The following is an 18,095-nucleotide window of genomic DNA, read 5'->3' on the forward strand; positions in this document are numbered from 1 at the left end:
GCTAATCAAAAGGTCAGCAGTTCGAATCCACCAGCCACTCCGTGTGAGAAAGATGTGGCAATCTGCTTCCGTAAAGATCACTGCCTTGGAAACCCCATGGGGCAGTTCTACTCTGTCCTACAGGGTCATTACAAGTCGAAAGCGACTCAACAGCACTGGGTTTGGTTTTGGGGGTATATACATACAATGGAATACTACACAGCTATGAGGAATAATGATGAGTCTGCAGAATATCTTATAACATGGATAAACCTGGAGGACATTACGCTGAGTGAAGCAAATCAAGCACAAAAGGATAAATATTGTGTGATACCACTTTTATAAAAAGACAAAAATAGGTATACATGCTGAAATCAACATTCTTTGGTGGTTACCAGGGACAGGAAGGGGAAAGAGGGGGAATCACTCCCTAAACAGTAAACACTTGTTATTTTTGGTGATGGAAGTCTACACAATTTAAACCAGGTAAATGATGACAATAAGAAATACATGAGATTAAGGGGCCTTATTGGTAAACGCTATACCACATACAATTTGACAACAACAGCAGTAACAACCAAAAAATACACGAGTGATTACACAGGTAGATATATATGCATATATGTGTATTGCAAGGTATATGTGTATGTATGTGTGCATATATGGGTGTATCTGTAGGAAGAGATACATACATGTTTGTGTGTCCTACACATATATTCATTTATATAATAAAGCACAAAAGGTGCACAGTCACAGATACCTCCCAGACATAGCCAAACACCTCGCAGGATTGGTTTACTAGGTTTGAAGGCTTAAGACCATAGTCTCATGAGACAACTGGATCAACTGGCACAATATAGTCTATAAAGTTTATGTTCTACATCCTAGTATGGTAAGTAGCATCTGTGGTCTTAAAAACTTGTGAGCATCCATCTAAGATACAACTTTTAGTCTCTACTCATTTGGAGCAAAAGAGAAAGAAGGAAACCAAAGAATCAAAGAAGAAAACTAGCCTACAGGGCTAACTGCCTACACAAACCCCGGCTTTCTAAGCAGAGACCAGAACTAGATGATGCCCAGCTACCACTACCAACCGTATGACCAGGGACATAGTAGATGGTCCCAGATAGAAAAGGATAGAATTGTAGAACAAAACTCTAATCCTTAAAAAAAAAAAGGCCAGACTTGCTGGGCTAGTAGAGGCTGGAGGAACCCCCAAGACTCGCCTTGAGGTACCCTTTAAACTTTGAACTGAAACCACTCCAGGAGATCACCTTTCAGCTAAATAACAGATTGGCTCATAAAATAAACACTATCACCCATGAGTACTGTGCTCTTTTACCAAAAAAAAAAAAATCATCTATATGAGACCAAACGGTCAATATTTTCCTAAAAGCAAAGATGAGAAGGTCAGGGAGGACAGCGGAACAGGATTTATGGAAGCATAAGAACTAGAACAGAAATAATGAGAACGTGGACACCGTGTGGAAAATGTAACCAATGTCACTGAACAATATGCATAGAAATTGTTAAATGGGAACTTAATTTGCTAAGTAAACTTTCAAAACTCAAGAAAAAGTTTAAAATTAAATTAAATTTTAAAAAGACTGAGTCATCCTCAGTTACTGCCCACAAAGAATGTTAGTGTTTCTTGAGTCTCAGTACCTTTGCCCAAACAGCTTCTTCTTCCTGGAATAGTCTACCTGTCCCACCTGTCCCCTCCTCCCAAGAAATCCTCCTTCTTCAGGTGGAGCTACAACAGCAACTCCCAGGAAGTTTTCCCCTAGTACAGTACAGCATAGCCTTCAGTATGGATTACACCTCAACATAAAGACATTCTTTACTAGTTAAATTAGACTGTTGTTTGGTTTGAAGAAGGCTTGAGGAATATTTTTGGTTTAAGATTTAAAGATTTCCTCAGGGCAATAGTTTTGGAGGTTCATCCAGCCTCAGTGACTCCAGAAAGGCTGGATTCCATGGGAAATAAAATTCTGTTCTACATTTTCCCCCTTCTGATCAAGATTCTTCTTCAGCATCTTTGATCAAAATGTTCAGTAATGGTAGCTGGGCACCATCCAGTTCTTTTAGTCTCATGGCAAAGGAGACAGGTGTTCATGGAGGCACTCAACCACACATTCCATTTCTTCCTCCTATTCCTGACTCTCCCCCTTTCCTCTGCTGCTCCAAGCAAGCAGAGACCAATTTTTGTGCTTTGGCTAGACACCTGCAAGCTTTTAAGACCCCAGACACTAGACAAAGAACTAGGACGCAAAATGAAGTACTAAGAACTATATTAGGTCAATTGGCCGGAATATCCCGTAAGACCATGACCCTAAGTGGCCCTTGTTTCTTAACTTCAAATGTTTGGGATAACTTTAAGTGTTGTCAAACCAACTAACTGAGATAATGCATAAAAGCAGCTGCCTGAGTGCCTGATAATGTAGGCACTCAACAAACGAGAGTTGTTGGTATCATTACGCCACACAGGTAAACTGAGGCCACGTTGTGAAGAACCACCTCATGTTCCACACAGGAAGTACGTTCCTCCTTTAAATTCCAGTAAGTATCTGACCACACCTCCACACTTTGTCCCCTTCAATTACTGTCGAATCAAGCCACCAGACTGTGACATCAGCCAGCACTTTCCCTGTACAGCCAGCGTACCCCTGGACTGAACTGAGGACACTGCAACCCCCAAATCCCCCCTAGAATGAAGACTGTTCATCCTCCTGCTCTTTGTGTACAGGCTCCTCATCTGCAAAGTGGAGGGCCTGGCCTAAGAGATCGTCCCAACTCCACGGCTCTGCCCTCTCAACTCTATGGAATTGGAGTTTATACCTCACAGACTTGCTCCTAATATATCCTATATTCTGATGCTCTCAGCCTTCAGCAAATGCCCCCTACACTTCCCAAAAGCATTCTTTTCAGAACCACAAAAGAACTTTCCACCAAATTTATGTGCACCCCCAGGAAAGACTGCAAGACTGGGGGTCAATCACAGGCCACCCCTCACCAGGACGCTGACACCATAAGGAGCCCCTCTGCCTGCCCAGAACCTCCCACTCATCCCCTACCCCAATGCCCTGCAGGCAAGCTCACTTGTCAACTTGCATCCTTGCTCTGCTCCCAACATCCTCCTCCACATGACTCATCTTCCCACTGCTGACCTTCTCAAAGTCCTCCCTCGGCTCCATTCAAGAATAACATCAGTCTTCTCAGTGCTCTCCCGTCACCTCCTGGCCTGGTCAGAGAACCCTGTTGGCCTTGCAGGCTCTTGCTCTCCCATTTTACCAGTAGAAGAAGGTCTACTTTTCCAGATCCCTGTTGCTACATTAGGAGGCCTGATGGCACAGTGGTTAAGCACTCAGCTGCTAACCAAAAGGTTGGCAGCTTGAACTCACCAGCTACTCCACAGAAGAAAGATGTGGGAAACTCTATAGGGCAGTTCTACTCTGTCATCCTACAGGGTCACTATCAGTCAGAACCAATTCGACAACTGTGGGTTTGGTTTGGTTTTTATTGCTACATTAGGAGTCCAAGGGTAGCACAATCAGTTAAGCACTGGGCTATTCACTTAAAGATTGGAGGTTCAAATCCACCCAGAGGTACCTCAGAATAAAGGGCTGGCAGTCTACTCCTGAAAAATCAGCCATTGAAAACCCTATGGAGCACAGTTCTACTCTGCAACACACAGGGCTGCCACGAGTCAGAGTCGACTTGACGGCAACTGGTTCATTGGGTAATCGCTGCTTTGGATCATTTTTCTTCCACCAACCTTCTACAAAACCTTTCCTCCTTCCAGACTCATAACATCTGGATATCTGCTCTCTGATCCTCCTTCATGTCACCAGACTCTACCAAACTCGTGCTGACTCATCCCCATTCCTGGAGACCTTAGGGACATCACAGTCTTCCTCTCCACCACAAATCCCAAAATTTACCCGGGCAGTGTCAGTGTTTATGAGGATAATCCCTCTAATACCTCAGTTTCTTGGCTTGCTAAATTCAAATGCCTTTCACCTCTACTCCCCCCATCCACATCCTAGCTCTCACAGGCACCCAGAAAGTTTCATCAGAAATCTTCAACTCTGATATCCCAGCCTCCCAGCTTTCCTACTTCCTCTCCACTGAAAACTCTTAAGTCCGTCCAATCTGTAGATGTTTCCCTTTTCGCCTTCTCTGCTCCACCTACTCGTCAGCATCTTCCAACACCCTTACTTCTTAACTTTTCAACAACCTTCTCCTCAAACTCACAGCTACCCGTCTCCTGCTAAAAGAGAAAAACCATATATTGACATACGTTCATGCCTCTAAAAATCAGTGATTTTCAATGGGTTGATTATACTCAGCAGCCCATTAAGCTGACCTTAGTCAGCTCCTTCTCCAGTCCCCAATAAAGACTCTTCTTTGCTCACCCTCAAAGCCCCCGGTCCACCTCCATCCCTGCCTCCCTCAGCAATGACCTCCTGTTCCACTTCACAAAATGAAAATCTTTCATATAACTCCTCAATTCAGCCTCTCACTGTCTTACCTGAGCGCAGTAGTGGCTCTAACACCAGCTGGTTTAATAATCACCTGGGGGGGGGCCTCCACATTGATATTCGGCTTCAGTAGGTCTGGGTGGCAGTTTCTGATGGTGGTCCGTGCACCACATTTTGAAGACAATTGGTCTACAGCAGGGGTCGGCAAATGTAGCCTGCAGGTCAAATCCATTACTGTGTGTGGCCCATATGCCAAGGACCTTTTTACATTTTTAAAATGTTTAAAAATGGTTGAGGAAGAAAATCAAAGGAAGATTTCATGATACATAGAAATTATATGAAATTCAAATTTTAGTGTCCATTTAATAGTTTTATTTATTTGCCCTATTGTTTATGTATTATCTATGACAGCTCTTGTGCTACAATGGCAGAGTTGAATAGTTGTGACGGCAACTGTATGCCCTTTTATAGAAAATGTCTGCTGACCCCTCGTCTTCAGGATGAAAGAAAACACCTCACCACAGCATTTAGGCTTCTTTGTGATGTGATCCCTGCTTAACTCACCAACCTCAAGTCTAGCACCCTACTAACCAGTTCAAAGCACTTTCGGTTCCTTGAATGAACCATATAAATTTCACATCTCCACACCTTGGTACAGGCTGTTCTTTCTATCCATCACAGCCCTCTCCACTTTGTCTGCCTGATAAATTCTTACTCATTCAAGATCCAATTCGAATTTCTCCTTACCGGTGAGGAGGTTTTCTTCACTTTTGACAACTACATCTCATCCCCTCCACAGAGCAAAATGGATCTCTCCCTCCATTAGGCCCCCTATGCTTGACTTGGGTCCCTAAGAGGCGCAAACAGTTTGTGCTCTACTGCTAACTTAAAGGCTGGCTGTTCGAACCCACCCAGCAGTACCACAGAAGAAAAGCCCTAGCGATCCACTTCCATTAATATTACAGCCATGAACACCCTCTGGAGTAGTTCTACTCTGTAATACATGCAGTTGCCAGGAGTGGACATCGACTCAAGGGCCAGTAGCAACAATACTTGATTAAACTGTGTTCTAATTTATTTGTGTACATCGGTGGCTGTCAAATTTTAGCAAACATCAGAATCACCTAGAGGGCTCATTGCCCCCGGATGATGCAAACAATTAAGAACTCGGTTGCTAACTGAATGGTTGGAAGTTCAAGTTCACCTAGAGATGTCTCAAAAGAAATGCCTGGCAACCTACTTCTGAAAAATCAGGCATTGAAAACCCTACAGAGCAGTTTTACTCTGACACACATGGGGTCACCATGAGTCAGAATCAACTTGATGGCAACTGGTTTGGTGCTTTGTTTTGTTTTTGGAGGGCTCATTACATCACTGATTACAGGGACCACACAGTTAGTACCCCTGGTTGACACGTGTGCCCCCTCCCGTACCCCACAATGAGCTTCTTGAGGGCCAGCACTGTTTTATCCACATTCGAATCCTCAGAGCCTAGCACAGCCCCAAGAACACAGTAGGAATTCATTATTTACGATTTATGGTCTAACCAAATGAATTTACTCTTGAAAGCCATTCATGTTCAATATCAGAAATTAAGTGGGGAGAGCAGAGCTGACTTTGTAGAAACTGCTGAAGCCAAAGAGAAACCTAAAGTTTGCTCTCTCCGGGGCCGATGCTCTGTGGCCTGCCACATGCTGACACCCAGTCTGAGCTGTGTGCACTGGGAATCCCCAGAGTGAACAGCAGACTGTTCAGGTAGGACCGCAACGGCACAGCCACACCCAGCGTGGCGCAGCTTCAACCGGGAACATTAGGTGACAGGTCCTTCCCGCCCTGAGGACCGATCTACTGACCACTTTAAAATAGGATCCAGTGGGAACACGTGGTTCTATATATTGACTTTTGATTGTGTAGAGCATTAACATCATGTAACGAGTCCTGGTGGCACAAAGGTTAAGTGTTCAGCTGCTAACTGAAAGGCTGGCAGTTTGAACCTACCCGGTGGTTCCACGAGAGAAAGACCTGGCAATCTGTTTCTGTAAAGATCACAGCCTAGAAAACTCTATGGGGCAGTTCTGCTCTGTCACTTGGGGTCACTATGGGTTGGAATGGACTTGACAGCACCCATCACCAACAACAGCAGCATTATCACGTACAGTTACTAACGATAAACATTTAGTGAGTACCTACCATTTTCCTGAGACTACAAAGAGGGATGAAACCTCAACCTGAAAGAAATTTTAAATTAGTTTGGAATTCAGAATATAAACCCAACAAAATAAACAACAATACAGCATAAGGGAACAATTAAAACCCGCTGCTGACGAGTGGATTCCAACTCATAGCGGCCCTACAGGACAGAGGAGAACTGCCCCATAGGCTTTGCAAGGAGTGGCTGGTAGATTCGAACTGCTGACTTTTTCATGAGCAGCTGAATTCTTAACCGCTGCTCCACCAGGGCTCAGAAGGTAACAATTACTGGCTGTCAAATGTAAACTCTATCAAAAGGTAATCAGTAAATTCTACAGGAGTTCAACCTGTCCTGGGGCCTTCCTTCTGCTGTTCCACCCACATCACCATCTACAACCCTCTATGTAGCACCTACACAGGTCTGTGAGTAGTGTGTAGCACTTATATAATTATGTAGGTCCTTGGGTATCACAAAAGGAGCCCTGGTGGCACAGTGGTTAAACACTGGGCTGCTACCCAAAAGGTTGGCAGCTCAAATCCATTAGTCTGCAGTGCCCATTCTCCACAGGAGATGTGGCAGTCCGCTTCTGTAAGGATTACAGCCTTGGAAATCCTATGGGGCAGTTATGGGTCGCTATGAGTTGGAAATGACTCGACAGAGCAATAGGTTTTGGGGTGTTGCAAGTGGTTTACACTTGACTACTAACTCAAGGGTTGGCAGTTAGAACCTGCCTAGCAGTGCTACAAAAGAAAGACCAGGTGATCTGCTTCCATAAGATTAGAGCCAGAAAACCCTATGGAGCAGTTCTACTCTGTAACACATGGGGTCGCCATGAGTCGGGATCGCCTCGATGGCAATGCTGATCTTAAGTGGTTAAGATCTCAGGCTGCTAACCAAAAGGTGGGCAGTTCAAATCCACCAAGTGCTCCCTGGAAACCCTATGGGGCAGTTCTACTCTGTCCTATAGGGTCGCTATGAGTTGGAATCAACTCAATGACAACAAGATTGGTTAGGGTTTTTTTTTTTTTGTCTTCTCAACCAGTGTACATGCTCTCCCAGGAGGGGGACCTTGACTTTTTTTCATCCTTATATTTCTACCACTACCTGGCACTGATAGTGTTAAATATTTAATTGATTTAATATCGACCATGGAATATGAGCTGAGCTTTTAAGGAAGGGCAAGTCATAGACAGGAAAAGAACTGAAGGTTGGGCTGTCCCAGCTTGGGTGAGGGAACCAATCAGGTGACTGAAAACTCCAGGCAGGTAAGGAAAGCTTGTTAAGAGGTCCGGGTGGAATAACCAAAACCCACTGCTCATATCACCATTAGTCCGCAGTGCCCATTCTCCGAAGCTGTTCTACATTCACCCAGCCTTTTAAATTGCAACACAACCTTCCTAAACCTTTAATAGCCTTAAACCTTCCCTGCTTTAATCTCAAAACCATTTCCTGGACTCTTATTTCCTCCTCTATTTTTCCCTTGCCTCATTCTTTGCTGTTGCTTAATGGGGGGCCGGGTGGGACAGGGTTAGAGGAAATGAAACCCTGACAAAGAAGCCTAGTTTAACATTGAATTGCTACTTCATGCACTCACACAAAGTTTGGGGGTGACATCAGGTAAAAATATCCTTGACACCTGAAATTTTCTACCACTAACATGGAAGTTCCTCAAAGTCAGGAAACTATTTCTTTTCAGCTTTTACAGATTCTAACACATGATCAAGGAGGCCTGGTGGTACAATGGTTAAGTGTTTCACTGCTAACCAAAAGGATGGTGGCTCGAACCCATTAGCTGCTCCCCGGGGGGGAAAAGACCTGGCAATCTCCCCCATAAAGACGATAGCCTAGGAAATCCTATGAGGCAGTTCTACTCTATATCTATAGGGTTACTATGAGTTGGCATCAACTTGAAGGCACACAATAGGACATGATTGTGCACCACGAAGATTAAAAAAGACAACATCATCAAATCCATCCTGGCCTTTGCGTCAATTTTGCAAACGAAAAACGCTAATGTTAGTTTAAAGACAGATCATGTCACGCTCCATAACAAAAACAAAGTGGAGGGCAGAAGCCATTTGCAGATGATTTAAACAAAAACCTACTCATTCTCCATTCCTTAATTCCCCCTAAATGCAAAGGAAAAATTCCTTACTTACCTTGGGTAAGTAAGCCTTTATAGCTGAATAATCCTACTGACTGCCTCCGAACACCATGTCTGTCAGCCACACATGGATTCATTTCAGAAATGGAGTTTTCCGTGAACTCAACTATGAGGCACCTGTTCAGGCCTCTAAGTCATCATTCATTTCCTATACCCTATATCTGCTGGTGGCATAGTGATTAAGTGCTACGGCTGCGAACCAAAGGGTTGGCAGTTTGAATCCGCCAAGCACTCCTTGGAAACTCTATGGGGCAGTTCTACTCTGTCCTATAGGGTCGCTATGAGTCGGAAATGACTCGACAGCCCTGGGTTTTTTTTTTTTTTTTAGTATCTGAATTACAAGGAGCCCTCGTGGAACAATGGTTAAGCATTCGGCTGCTAACCAAAAGGTTGGTGGTTTGAAACCACCAGAGGACCCATGGGAGAAAGACTTGGCAATCTGCTCCTGTAAAGACTACAGCCTAGAAAACCCTATGGGGCAGTTCTACTCTGTCACATGGGGTCACCACAAGTTGGAATCGACTGGACGACACCTAACAACAATAACATGCCTGAGTTGCTATGCTATCTATCTTTAATTAAATAAGATAATTTTACATTTAACATCTTTAGGAGGATGTCAGACTAATAAGCCCCTGAAAACTAAAACCATAGACTTTTCATCAATAGTCACAATTGCACACAAGCTTCAAGTGCTGTTTAGAGTCCCTGTTTAACAGAAAAAAATAAACAGTAGAATCAAATAAAAAATGACGAGAGTTCTTCACTCAGAAAGCAGAATACTCAATGAATATTTCTATTTTTAAAGATAATAAACTGCATGACACAGGGAAACCCAGAGGCCAAAGACATTCACAAGAGTTCAATCAACCAGAAATTACGAAGACACATGTGAAACTTTAAGACACTGGTAAAAGGATTCAATGTGTTTACATGGAATATGAAGAACTATTTTATAATTTTTAGCATACCAAAAAATCAAACCAGTCACCATCAAATCGATTTCGACTCATGTTGACACTATGTGTGTCTGAGTAGAAATACACCCCATGGGGTTATCATGACTATGACCTTTTGGAAGCAGGTTGCCAGGCCTTTCTTCCAAGGCGCTTCTGGGTAGACTCAAACCACCAACCTTTCAGTTAGTAGCTGAGCACTCAACTCTTTGTGTCATCCAGGGACAACTTTCAGTACACCAGGATAATAAAAGGTTGCTCTTTAATGAGACAGAAGCAAACTTTTATCAAGGACTGTGCTGTTATCCTCTGGCTACCCTGCCAGATCTGTCTCTACTCTTCACTTTGAGGTTCCGTGCCCTGGAGGAAGGCCCTGCAGACCACGGCACCCAGGTGGCCCCAGTTCAGCCACGCTTAGGTAGGGTCTGGTCACTGGGGGACACTGGCAAGAGATGGAAGGGCTCCAGGGTGAGGAGAAAGGCCAAGGTTCTCTCTAGGCTCCCTCACCACATCCCAGCAGAGGCTGTGTCCAGCTCTCACTGGGCAAGAGCAACAGGACTTCCTCTTTTCCCTTCAGCCCTGGGTCTGGGCACACTAACATGTTTTTTTGGTTGCCTTAGCCCTGCCCACACCCACCTAAGTAAAAAAAAAAAAAAAAAAAAAAATTTTCTTTTTTTTTTAAGTAGCTCATTAAAATTCCTTCATTTCAACCAATTTAGTTCAATTCTGTTTTCAGCCAGAACCCTGACTGATCCAAGAACATTTCGGTATAAAACCAAAAACCAATGCCATGGTGTCGATTCCGACTAGGTATAGGGCATTTTATAACTACAGCCAAAAGTCTGAAACAACCCAAATATCAAGAGATGAACGAGTAAAAAAAATGTAGTAGTCTCCAACTTACAACATATTTTAGTTACAACAAACCACGCTTACGACCATCTTTTTTTTTTTTTGTACATCTTATGTTAGTACTATATACCACATACAATGTTACAGCATGTAAATATGCTGGTGCTATCTTTCTCAGATGTTCACTGCTATGATTTGTAAAGATACTGATCACAAAAGGCAATAATAACAAAAAAAAATGAGGTGTACAACTTACAACGGAGTCAGCAGAACAGAACCCTGTTGTAAGTTGGGGACTGTCTGTACATACAATGGAATATTACTTAGACATACAGAGAAATGAAATTCTGATACATGTTTTGACATAGATGAACCTTGAAAACATTATGCTAAGTGAACTAAGGCAGGCACAAAAGGACATATATGATTGCACTTACATGACGTATCTAGAAATATCTAGACAAATGCATAGAGAAAAGTTTACTAGTGGTTATCAGGGGCTGGTGGGAGGAGAAGATGGGGAGTTAAGGGGTACTGAGATTCTACTTGGGGTGATGAAAAACTTTTGAAAATGGATACTGGTGATAGTTGTACAACACGGTGAATGTAATTAACGCCACGGAATTGTACACTTAAACATGGCTAAAACGACAATGTTTTGTTATATATATATTTCACCACAATAAATTTTTTTTTTTAATTCTCAGCCCCAAAAGGTAGGTCTTATGGCCTTTTCCCATTTTAAAATGAAGATGCTGAGGCTCATAGAGGGTAGGATGTCAGCTGGCGATGACAAAAGAAGTCAACTGGCGTTACTCTTGTCCCCCACACCAGCGCTCCTCAAACATAACTATGTGTATTAATCATCTGGAGTTCTTGCTAAACTCGGAGTCGCACTCAGTGGGCATGGGTGGGTCTGAGAATCAACATTACTAACAAGCTCCCAGGTGATGCCTGGTCGCCACACCACCCTTTGAGTAGCTAGGCCCCACACTGTTGTTGTTATTGTTGTTTGCTATGGTCAGGTTGGTCCCCAACTCATGGCAATCCCGTGAAAAAAGGGATGAAGCACTGTCTCTCCTTAGCACACTGTCTTACTCTGGGTTCTCTAGAGGAGCCAAACCAGTGAAACATATATCGATCTATAGAGAGAGATTTACTCCAGAGAAACGGCTCATGCTATTGTGGAGGCTGGCAAGTCCCAAATCTGCAGGTCAGACAAAAGGCTGATGACCTCTGCTGGCTCACGTGGTTGCCAGGGTTGACAAAACCCAAACCTACAGGTCGAGCAACAGGCTGGGGGCCTCTGCTGGCTCACGATGTTGCAGGGATTGGTGAATCCAAAATCTGGAGGTCAGGCAACAGGCTGCAGGCCCCTGCTGGCTTTTGTCCCAGGAACTGGGTTCAGACACCAAGAAGACTGCAGGATTGGAGGAAGAGCAAACTTTGCCAGGACATTCGTTTATATCATGGATGCAGGCCACACCCCCAAGGAAACTCCTCGTCCAACTGATTGGCTGGTCACATCAGATCACAAAATGGGACCTGATATATACTGTCTGCCGAACCACTGAGAATTATAACCTAGCCACATTGACACATAACATTAACCATCACACACCCTAACAATCAATCAGCAAACCTGAGATTTGATGGAGGTACTGCTGCCCAACACACTGCTCCGACACCTATTCATTCCACCCGTTGCTGGCTCTCTCAGAAAACCAGGAAGTGTGTTTTCTCAGGTTGTATATGCTCCACTTTTCAGACCGGTGGTTCCCAAACTTCAGACTTACTGGGTTTTGTTTTGTTAATGTGAGAACCAGGACAGAATTTCTAACTTTTTACAAGGCCGCATTTATTAAAACAGCAGCCAGCATTTCAAATAAAAAGGTATTCTAACAAGTACAATAAAAAACCACCAAACCCATGGCCATAGAGTCAATTCCAGCTCAAAGCGATCCTATAGGACAGAGTAGAACTGCCCCACAGGGTTTCCAAGGAGTGGCTGATAGATCCAAACTGCCAGCCTTCTGGTTAGCAGCCTGTGCTCTTAACCACTGCACCACCAAGGCTCCACAAGTACAATAAGAATGTAGAATAACAAGAACTCTCAAACAGCCTCACCAGGAAACTAGAAAAGCCAATTTGGCAAAAGGAGTGACATTATCTTGTCATTTTAAACATATCCACTCCTTTGGCCCAGCACCTCCACCCGAGTGAATGTATATCCCAAAGAAACACTTTGACATATGCAATGTTTATGGTTGCATTCCCTGAGTAGCACTCCCCCCAAAAAAGAAAACAACCGAAAGTTCATCAATAAGAGAAAAGATAAATCATGGCATATTCATATTCCAGAACACTAGACAGGGGTGAAAATGAATGAGTTACAGCTACACACAAATACACTGACAACCTGGACAAATTTTAGAAACAATGTTGAGTGGAAAAAAAGACATTTTTTACAAAGTTCGAAAGCAAGCATGAGTAAACAATATATTGTGTAGAGATACATATATGCACGTGGTACCACTAAATATTATAAAGAAAAGCAACAGAATATTAGAAATAAAGTTGAGAATGGTGACTATTTTAAGAAAAGGTGGAGGGACGGCTTATATACGATGGGGGAGGAATGCATTGATAATGTCCTAGTTCTCAAGCTGTCTGGGGGTTCACAAATGTTCTTTATACACACACACACACACACACACACACACACACACATTAAATACATTACTTTGTAAGGACCCCTGGTGGTACAACCATTAAGAGCTCAGCTGTTAACCAAAAGGCTGATAGTTCAAACCCACCCAGGGGCTCCATGAGAGAAAGACCTGGCAGTCTGCTTCCATAAAGCTTAACCAAAAAAACTCAAACCCATTGCTGTCAAGTCAATTCCAACTCATAGTGGCCCTACAGGACAAAGTAGAACAGCCCCATAGGGTGTCCACCGCTGTGATCTTTATGTCACATCTTTCTTCCACGGAGCAGCTGGCGGGTTCGAACCACTTTTGGTTAGTGGCCAAGTGCTTAACCACTTTGCCACCAGGGCCTAGAAAACCCTATGGAACAGTTTTATTCTGTCACATGGGGTCACTAGGAGTCAAAAATCGACTCCACGGCACCAATGCCACCAGCACGGGACCCATTGCTCTGGACCAGTAATTAAATTTTGGATTGTGTCATATTCTCCAGCAAGTAGACATAAGCAAATAAATAAATACTAAAACAGTATATTGTTCTTTTGCTTGTCATTCCAGAGTCTTTACTATCCCATCCCAACCCCCACTCCACCCCCCAGGTGGGAAGGTATTTTGCATTGATGAGGTTGCTTCCCTTGAAAGAAGACTATAAAAGGGCTGAGTCTGGGTGTCCCTTTAAGTCACACCCAGCCAGTCACTGGAGGCGTGAGTCAAAAACACACAAGGTCATCTAGCTCTTCCAAAGTTACTGAAGGTGTACACAGAAATATACACCAGGCTACCAAACTCGCAAGCCACAATTTAGCCTCAAACCACATTATTTACGGCTTGGGATTTTCCCTGGGCCTACAATTAAGCTACGTGGGGCACTGCGTGATAAATGCTTATCCCACTAGGAGTCATTCAAACTTGATCCTGCGCAGGCAGTCTGTTGTTGTTAGGTGCCACTGAGTTGGTTCTAACTCAGAGCGACCCCATAGGACACAGGAGAATTGTCCCCCTAGGGTTTCCAAGGAGCAGCTGGTGGATTTGAACTGCTGACCTTTCGGTTAGCAGCCGAGCTCTTAACCACTGCGCCACCAAGCACTCTGGCTATCCTAAAATCAAAGAGATCAAAGATACTTCGTCCTTGTTCACCACCAACATTTTTCCTTCATTTCACTCTAGTCATCCCTTCTTCCCTGCAGTCTTTAACATCCCTAAGGCTCTTCCATTTCTTTTTACAAATTAAAAACCAGGTTACTTTTACAGAAATTCAGAAGACTAGAGAAAGGGTAGAGTCCCTGGGTGTGCAAAAGGTGAACACACTCAGTTGCTAACCAAAAGGCTAGAGGTTTGAGATGACCTAATTTTTTTTTTCAGGGGTGCTGGTGGCATCACCATTAATTTTTTTTTTCAGGGGTGCTGGTGGCATAGTGGTTAAGAGCTATGGCTGCTAACCAAAAGGTCATCAGTTCAAATCCACCAGGCGCTCCCTGGAAACCCTATGAGGCAGTTCTCTTCTGTCCCATAGGTCTCTATGAGTTGGAATCAACTCGACGGCAGCGGGTTTGGTTGGTTTTTTAGGGGTGCCTCGGATGAACGGCCTGGCGATCTACTTCCCAAAAATCAGCTACTGTAAATCGTATGGAGTTCTTCTCTAACCCACATGGGGTTGCCTCAATGGCAAGTGGTTTAGAGAAGGGGTGAGTGCGGTTTAAAAAAACATTTGAAAACATAAATACTGGCTGACTATGGTCCATTATGAGTTGGAATCGACTCGACGGCACTGGGTTTGGTTTTCATTTTTGGTATGGTCCGTTAGGGGCCCTTGTGGCACATTGGTTAAGGGCTCGGCCGCTAACCAAAAGGTTGGCAGTTCGAATTCACCAGCCGCTCCTTGGAAACCCTACAGGGCGGTCCTACTCTGTCCTATAGGGTCACTATAAGTCAGAATTGACTCAAGGGCAATGAGTTTTTATGATCCATTAACTATTTCTCTTCATACAAAAAGACACCCCGGATTCTTTTAACTGTGCAAAACGCCTTAACAAGGAAAATATAATTAAAACAAATTCTGAGGGAGGCTGGGGAAAGAGTACAAAACAAACTCACCTTAAGGAAATTCAGCTATAAGTTATATTTAGCTTCAGAGCTAAAGAATTTGCTATTATGTTTGCCTTTTGCTTGGGTCCCTGGGTCTCTCCCATCCTCACTACAAACTGAAACTAATTTACAAAAGCCCAAATGAGTTAGCATCTGATACACCTCCTAACGTCCTGACATTCTGAGTTTTGGAGCTGAGGCGGGAGGCCCTGGGGAGGTTCAGAGTCGGACCTTCAGTCAGCAGATAGAAGGATGGCTCAGTCAACAGTAACAGAATAAGGCCAACGTCCCAGGTCTCACTTCCTCATTGCTAAAGGAATGTGAGTGGAAAGGGCAGCAGGTTTGCTCATGTTGGAGGAAAGAAAAAAAAAATCACTAATGAGATGCAGGTAAAGAGAAGCTCAACGTTGAAGAAACATTCAGCAGTGGAGGGAGCCTCCAGGGCGCCCTACCCAACTCAATTTAAATTCACAGCTATTTATTCAGTCACTACTAAGTACAGGTAGATGGTCTAGCATAGAGCACTTTAAAAAAAAAAAAAAGGCGTTGTCGTCGCTTAGATTCTGACTCAGAGACCCTACACAAAGAGCAGAACTACCCCATAGGGTTTCCGAGGAGTGGGGGGTGGATTCGACTGCGGATCTTTTGGTTAGCAGCTGTAGCTCTTAGTAAAAGAAACAGTTGCCGTCAAGTGGATTCCGATTCATAGCGACCCTATAGAGCAGAGTAGAACTGCCCCATACGGTTTCCAAGGAGGCCCTGGTGGATTCAAACTGTTGACCTTTTGGTTAGCAGTCGTAGCGCTTAACCACTACACCACCAGCGTTTCCACAGCTCTTAACCACTGACAAATAAAGAAGGCAGCTTCAATCCTCAGGAGGATTTCTTACCATGAATTACTGTGCTTTGTTGCCATTTTATTAATTTTAACGTTAGCAGACAATTCCTGGACAGTTCAAATAACTTCACCAGAATTCTTCTCCCACTAACTTGTCTTACTCAGAAGGTGGAAGCCCAAGGATAAGCGACTGAAACCATTAAGGCCCTTGGAGAAGCAGAGGGTGCCCCTCCACCCTTTCCAATAGACATCACACACAAGTCCCACTGCAGAAGTCTGAAACACAGGTCTCTCATTCAAAATCTATAGATTAACCAGGCTTCTTTCTGAAGTCGTGTCATCTAAAATTAACCTGAATTAACTTAAATTAGACTTGACTACACTGATCGAAGAAACACTGGATCAATTTAATTTACCAGAACGTTTAGAACTCAGTGACAGGAAACGAGGCAATCCAACACTTCAGCAACAAAAAAGTTCTGTCTAACCTGTCGTGCGGGGCGTACCAACTTTTTTTCCACACTTAAAAAGAGAAAAACACCAACGCAATAAAAAAAAAAAAAAAAAAAAAGCCCAGCTGTCTGGTTTGTAGCTGCAAAGCGTGCAATGGGGTTGCGGGGGTGGGGGCGTAGAAAACACTTCTCACCGCACCCCCCCTCCCAGCGTCACGCCCCCAATCCCTCGGGTAGGAAGCGGTGTCTGCGCTCCCGCCGCTGTGCCCGGCCTTGGCCGCCCGCGGTTACCTGGTCCAGCGGGATGCCCAAGAGTTCGCTGAGCGGGTGCAGACAGGTGGAGCCCGTGGTGCGGTAGGTGAGTCTGGACGGCGGCTCTGCTGCCATCCTGCATCTTCGGGAGGCGGCTGCCCCGGCCCCAGTCCGCTCCACCCTGATGGGCGTCCTCCCGCCCAAGTGCTCCTGGGTGGCTAGGCCGAGTGCTGCGCAGACGCCTCGCTCAAGGGCGACCGACAGGCGATGCCGGGGAACGCCGACCCACGCCAACTCGCGGGGCGCAAACTCGGCGCTGGCGCAGCGGCCACGGACGCCGTAGGAGGGCCGAAACCGAGCGCGCTGGGCTTCCCGCTCCCCTCCTCTCGGCGCTCATTGGCCCCGCCGCCGGGGAGGAGGGAGGAGAAGTGGGGACTCGGAGCCCGGCCCCCGAGCGCCACCTGGCCCGCCCTGCCCGGCCTGAACCGAGGCGGACCGAGAGAGGGAAGCGACGCCAGCGGGAGCCCGCGGCTGGCGACGCGCACCACGGGAGGCGCCCCTTCCTTCGCCAGAGCTCGCAGTCCCATCTCCCTCCAGAGGAAACGACCTGGTCACCTAGACAGGAGACTTTCCCTAGAGAGGACCCCTCTGCCCCGCTCTGTTTTGGTTTCGCCGCAGTAGCAGCACCACACCCCACCCCGCCTCCGCGCGGGCTAAGATTTCCTGCGTTTTCCTTTCTGGCTATCTCCTTCGCAAACCCTTGCTGCAAAGGGTTAGTATGCGGGTGGCTGGCAGCCCGGGGACAGGCCCACTGCACCCAGACTCTGTCTTTCTTTACCTTCCTCTGATCAAAACATAGTTTTTTACACACTGATCTTTCCCTCCCTGTCACACAAGCAACCACTGGGGACTGCGAGCTTCTAATCACTTACATCCCTCTGGATGGAAAATTATTTTACCCTTTTTTAAGAAACGGTGTTAGCGTTATATCATGTGCATTTTGAAAAGTTTTTTTTGTTTTTTTTTTTTTTGCCCCTTCACTTTTTCTCTGCCCCTAGATACCCAAGTGTTATCACTGTTAGCTGGAAAACTTTTTCAGTTTATTAACAGGTTTTGAGAATCATAGAAGTATGGAAG

The 18,095-nt window shown here is 44.9% G+C and overlaps 1 protein-coding gene across 2 annotated transcripts in view; it reads right to left on the reverse strand.

Moving 5' to 3' along the window:
* The window catches only part of MBOAT1 (membrane bound O-acyltransferase domain containing 1), a 166,831-nt gene extending 149,555 nt beyond the window's left edge, over window positions 1-17,276 (reverse strand). For both annotated transcript variants that reach the window (XM_003416450.3, XM_064281293.1), the window contains exon 1: window positions 16,998-17,276. In XM_003416450.3, the coding sequence (XP_003416498.1) occupies window positions 16,998-17,093 (96 nt within the window). In that variant the 5' untranslated portion in view covers window positions 17,094-17,276. The remainder of the gene's footprint in view (window positions 1-16,997) is intronic.
* Between the last annotated feature and the right edge of the window lie 819 nt (window positions 17,277-18,095).

The sequence above is a fragment of the Loxodonta africana genome, chromosome 1, assembly GCF_030014295.1.
Source record: "Loxodonta africana isolate mLoxAfr1 chromosome 1, mLoxAfr1.hap2, whole genome shotgun sequence".
NCBI classification, from domain to species: Eukaryota; Metazoa; Chordata; class Mammalia; order Proboscidea; family Elephantidae; genus Loxodonta; species Loxodonta africana.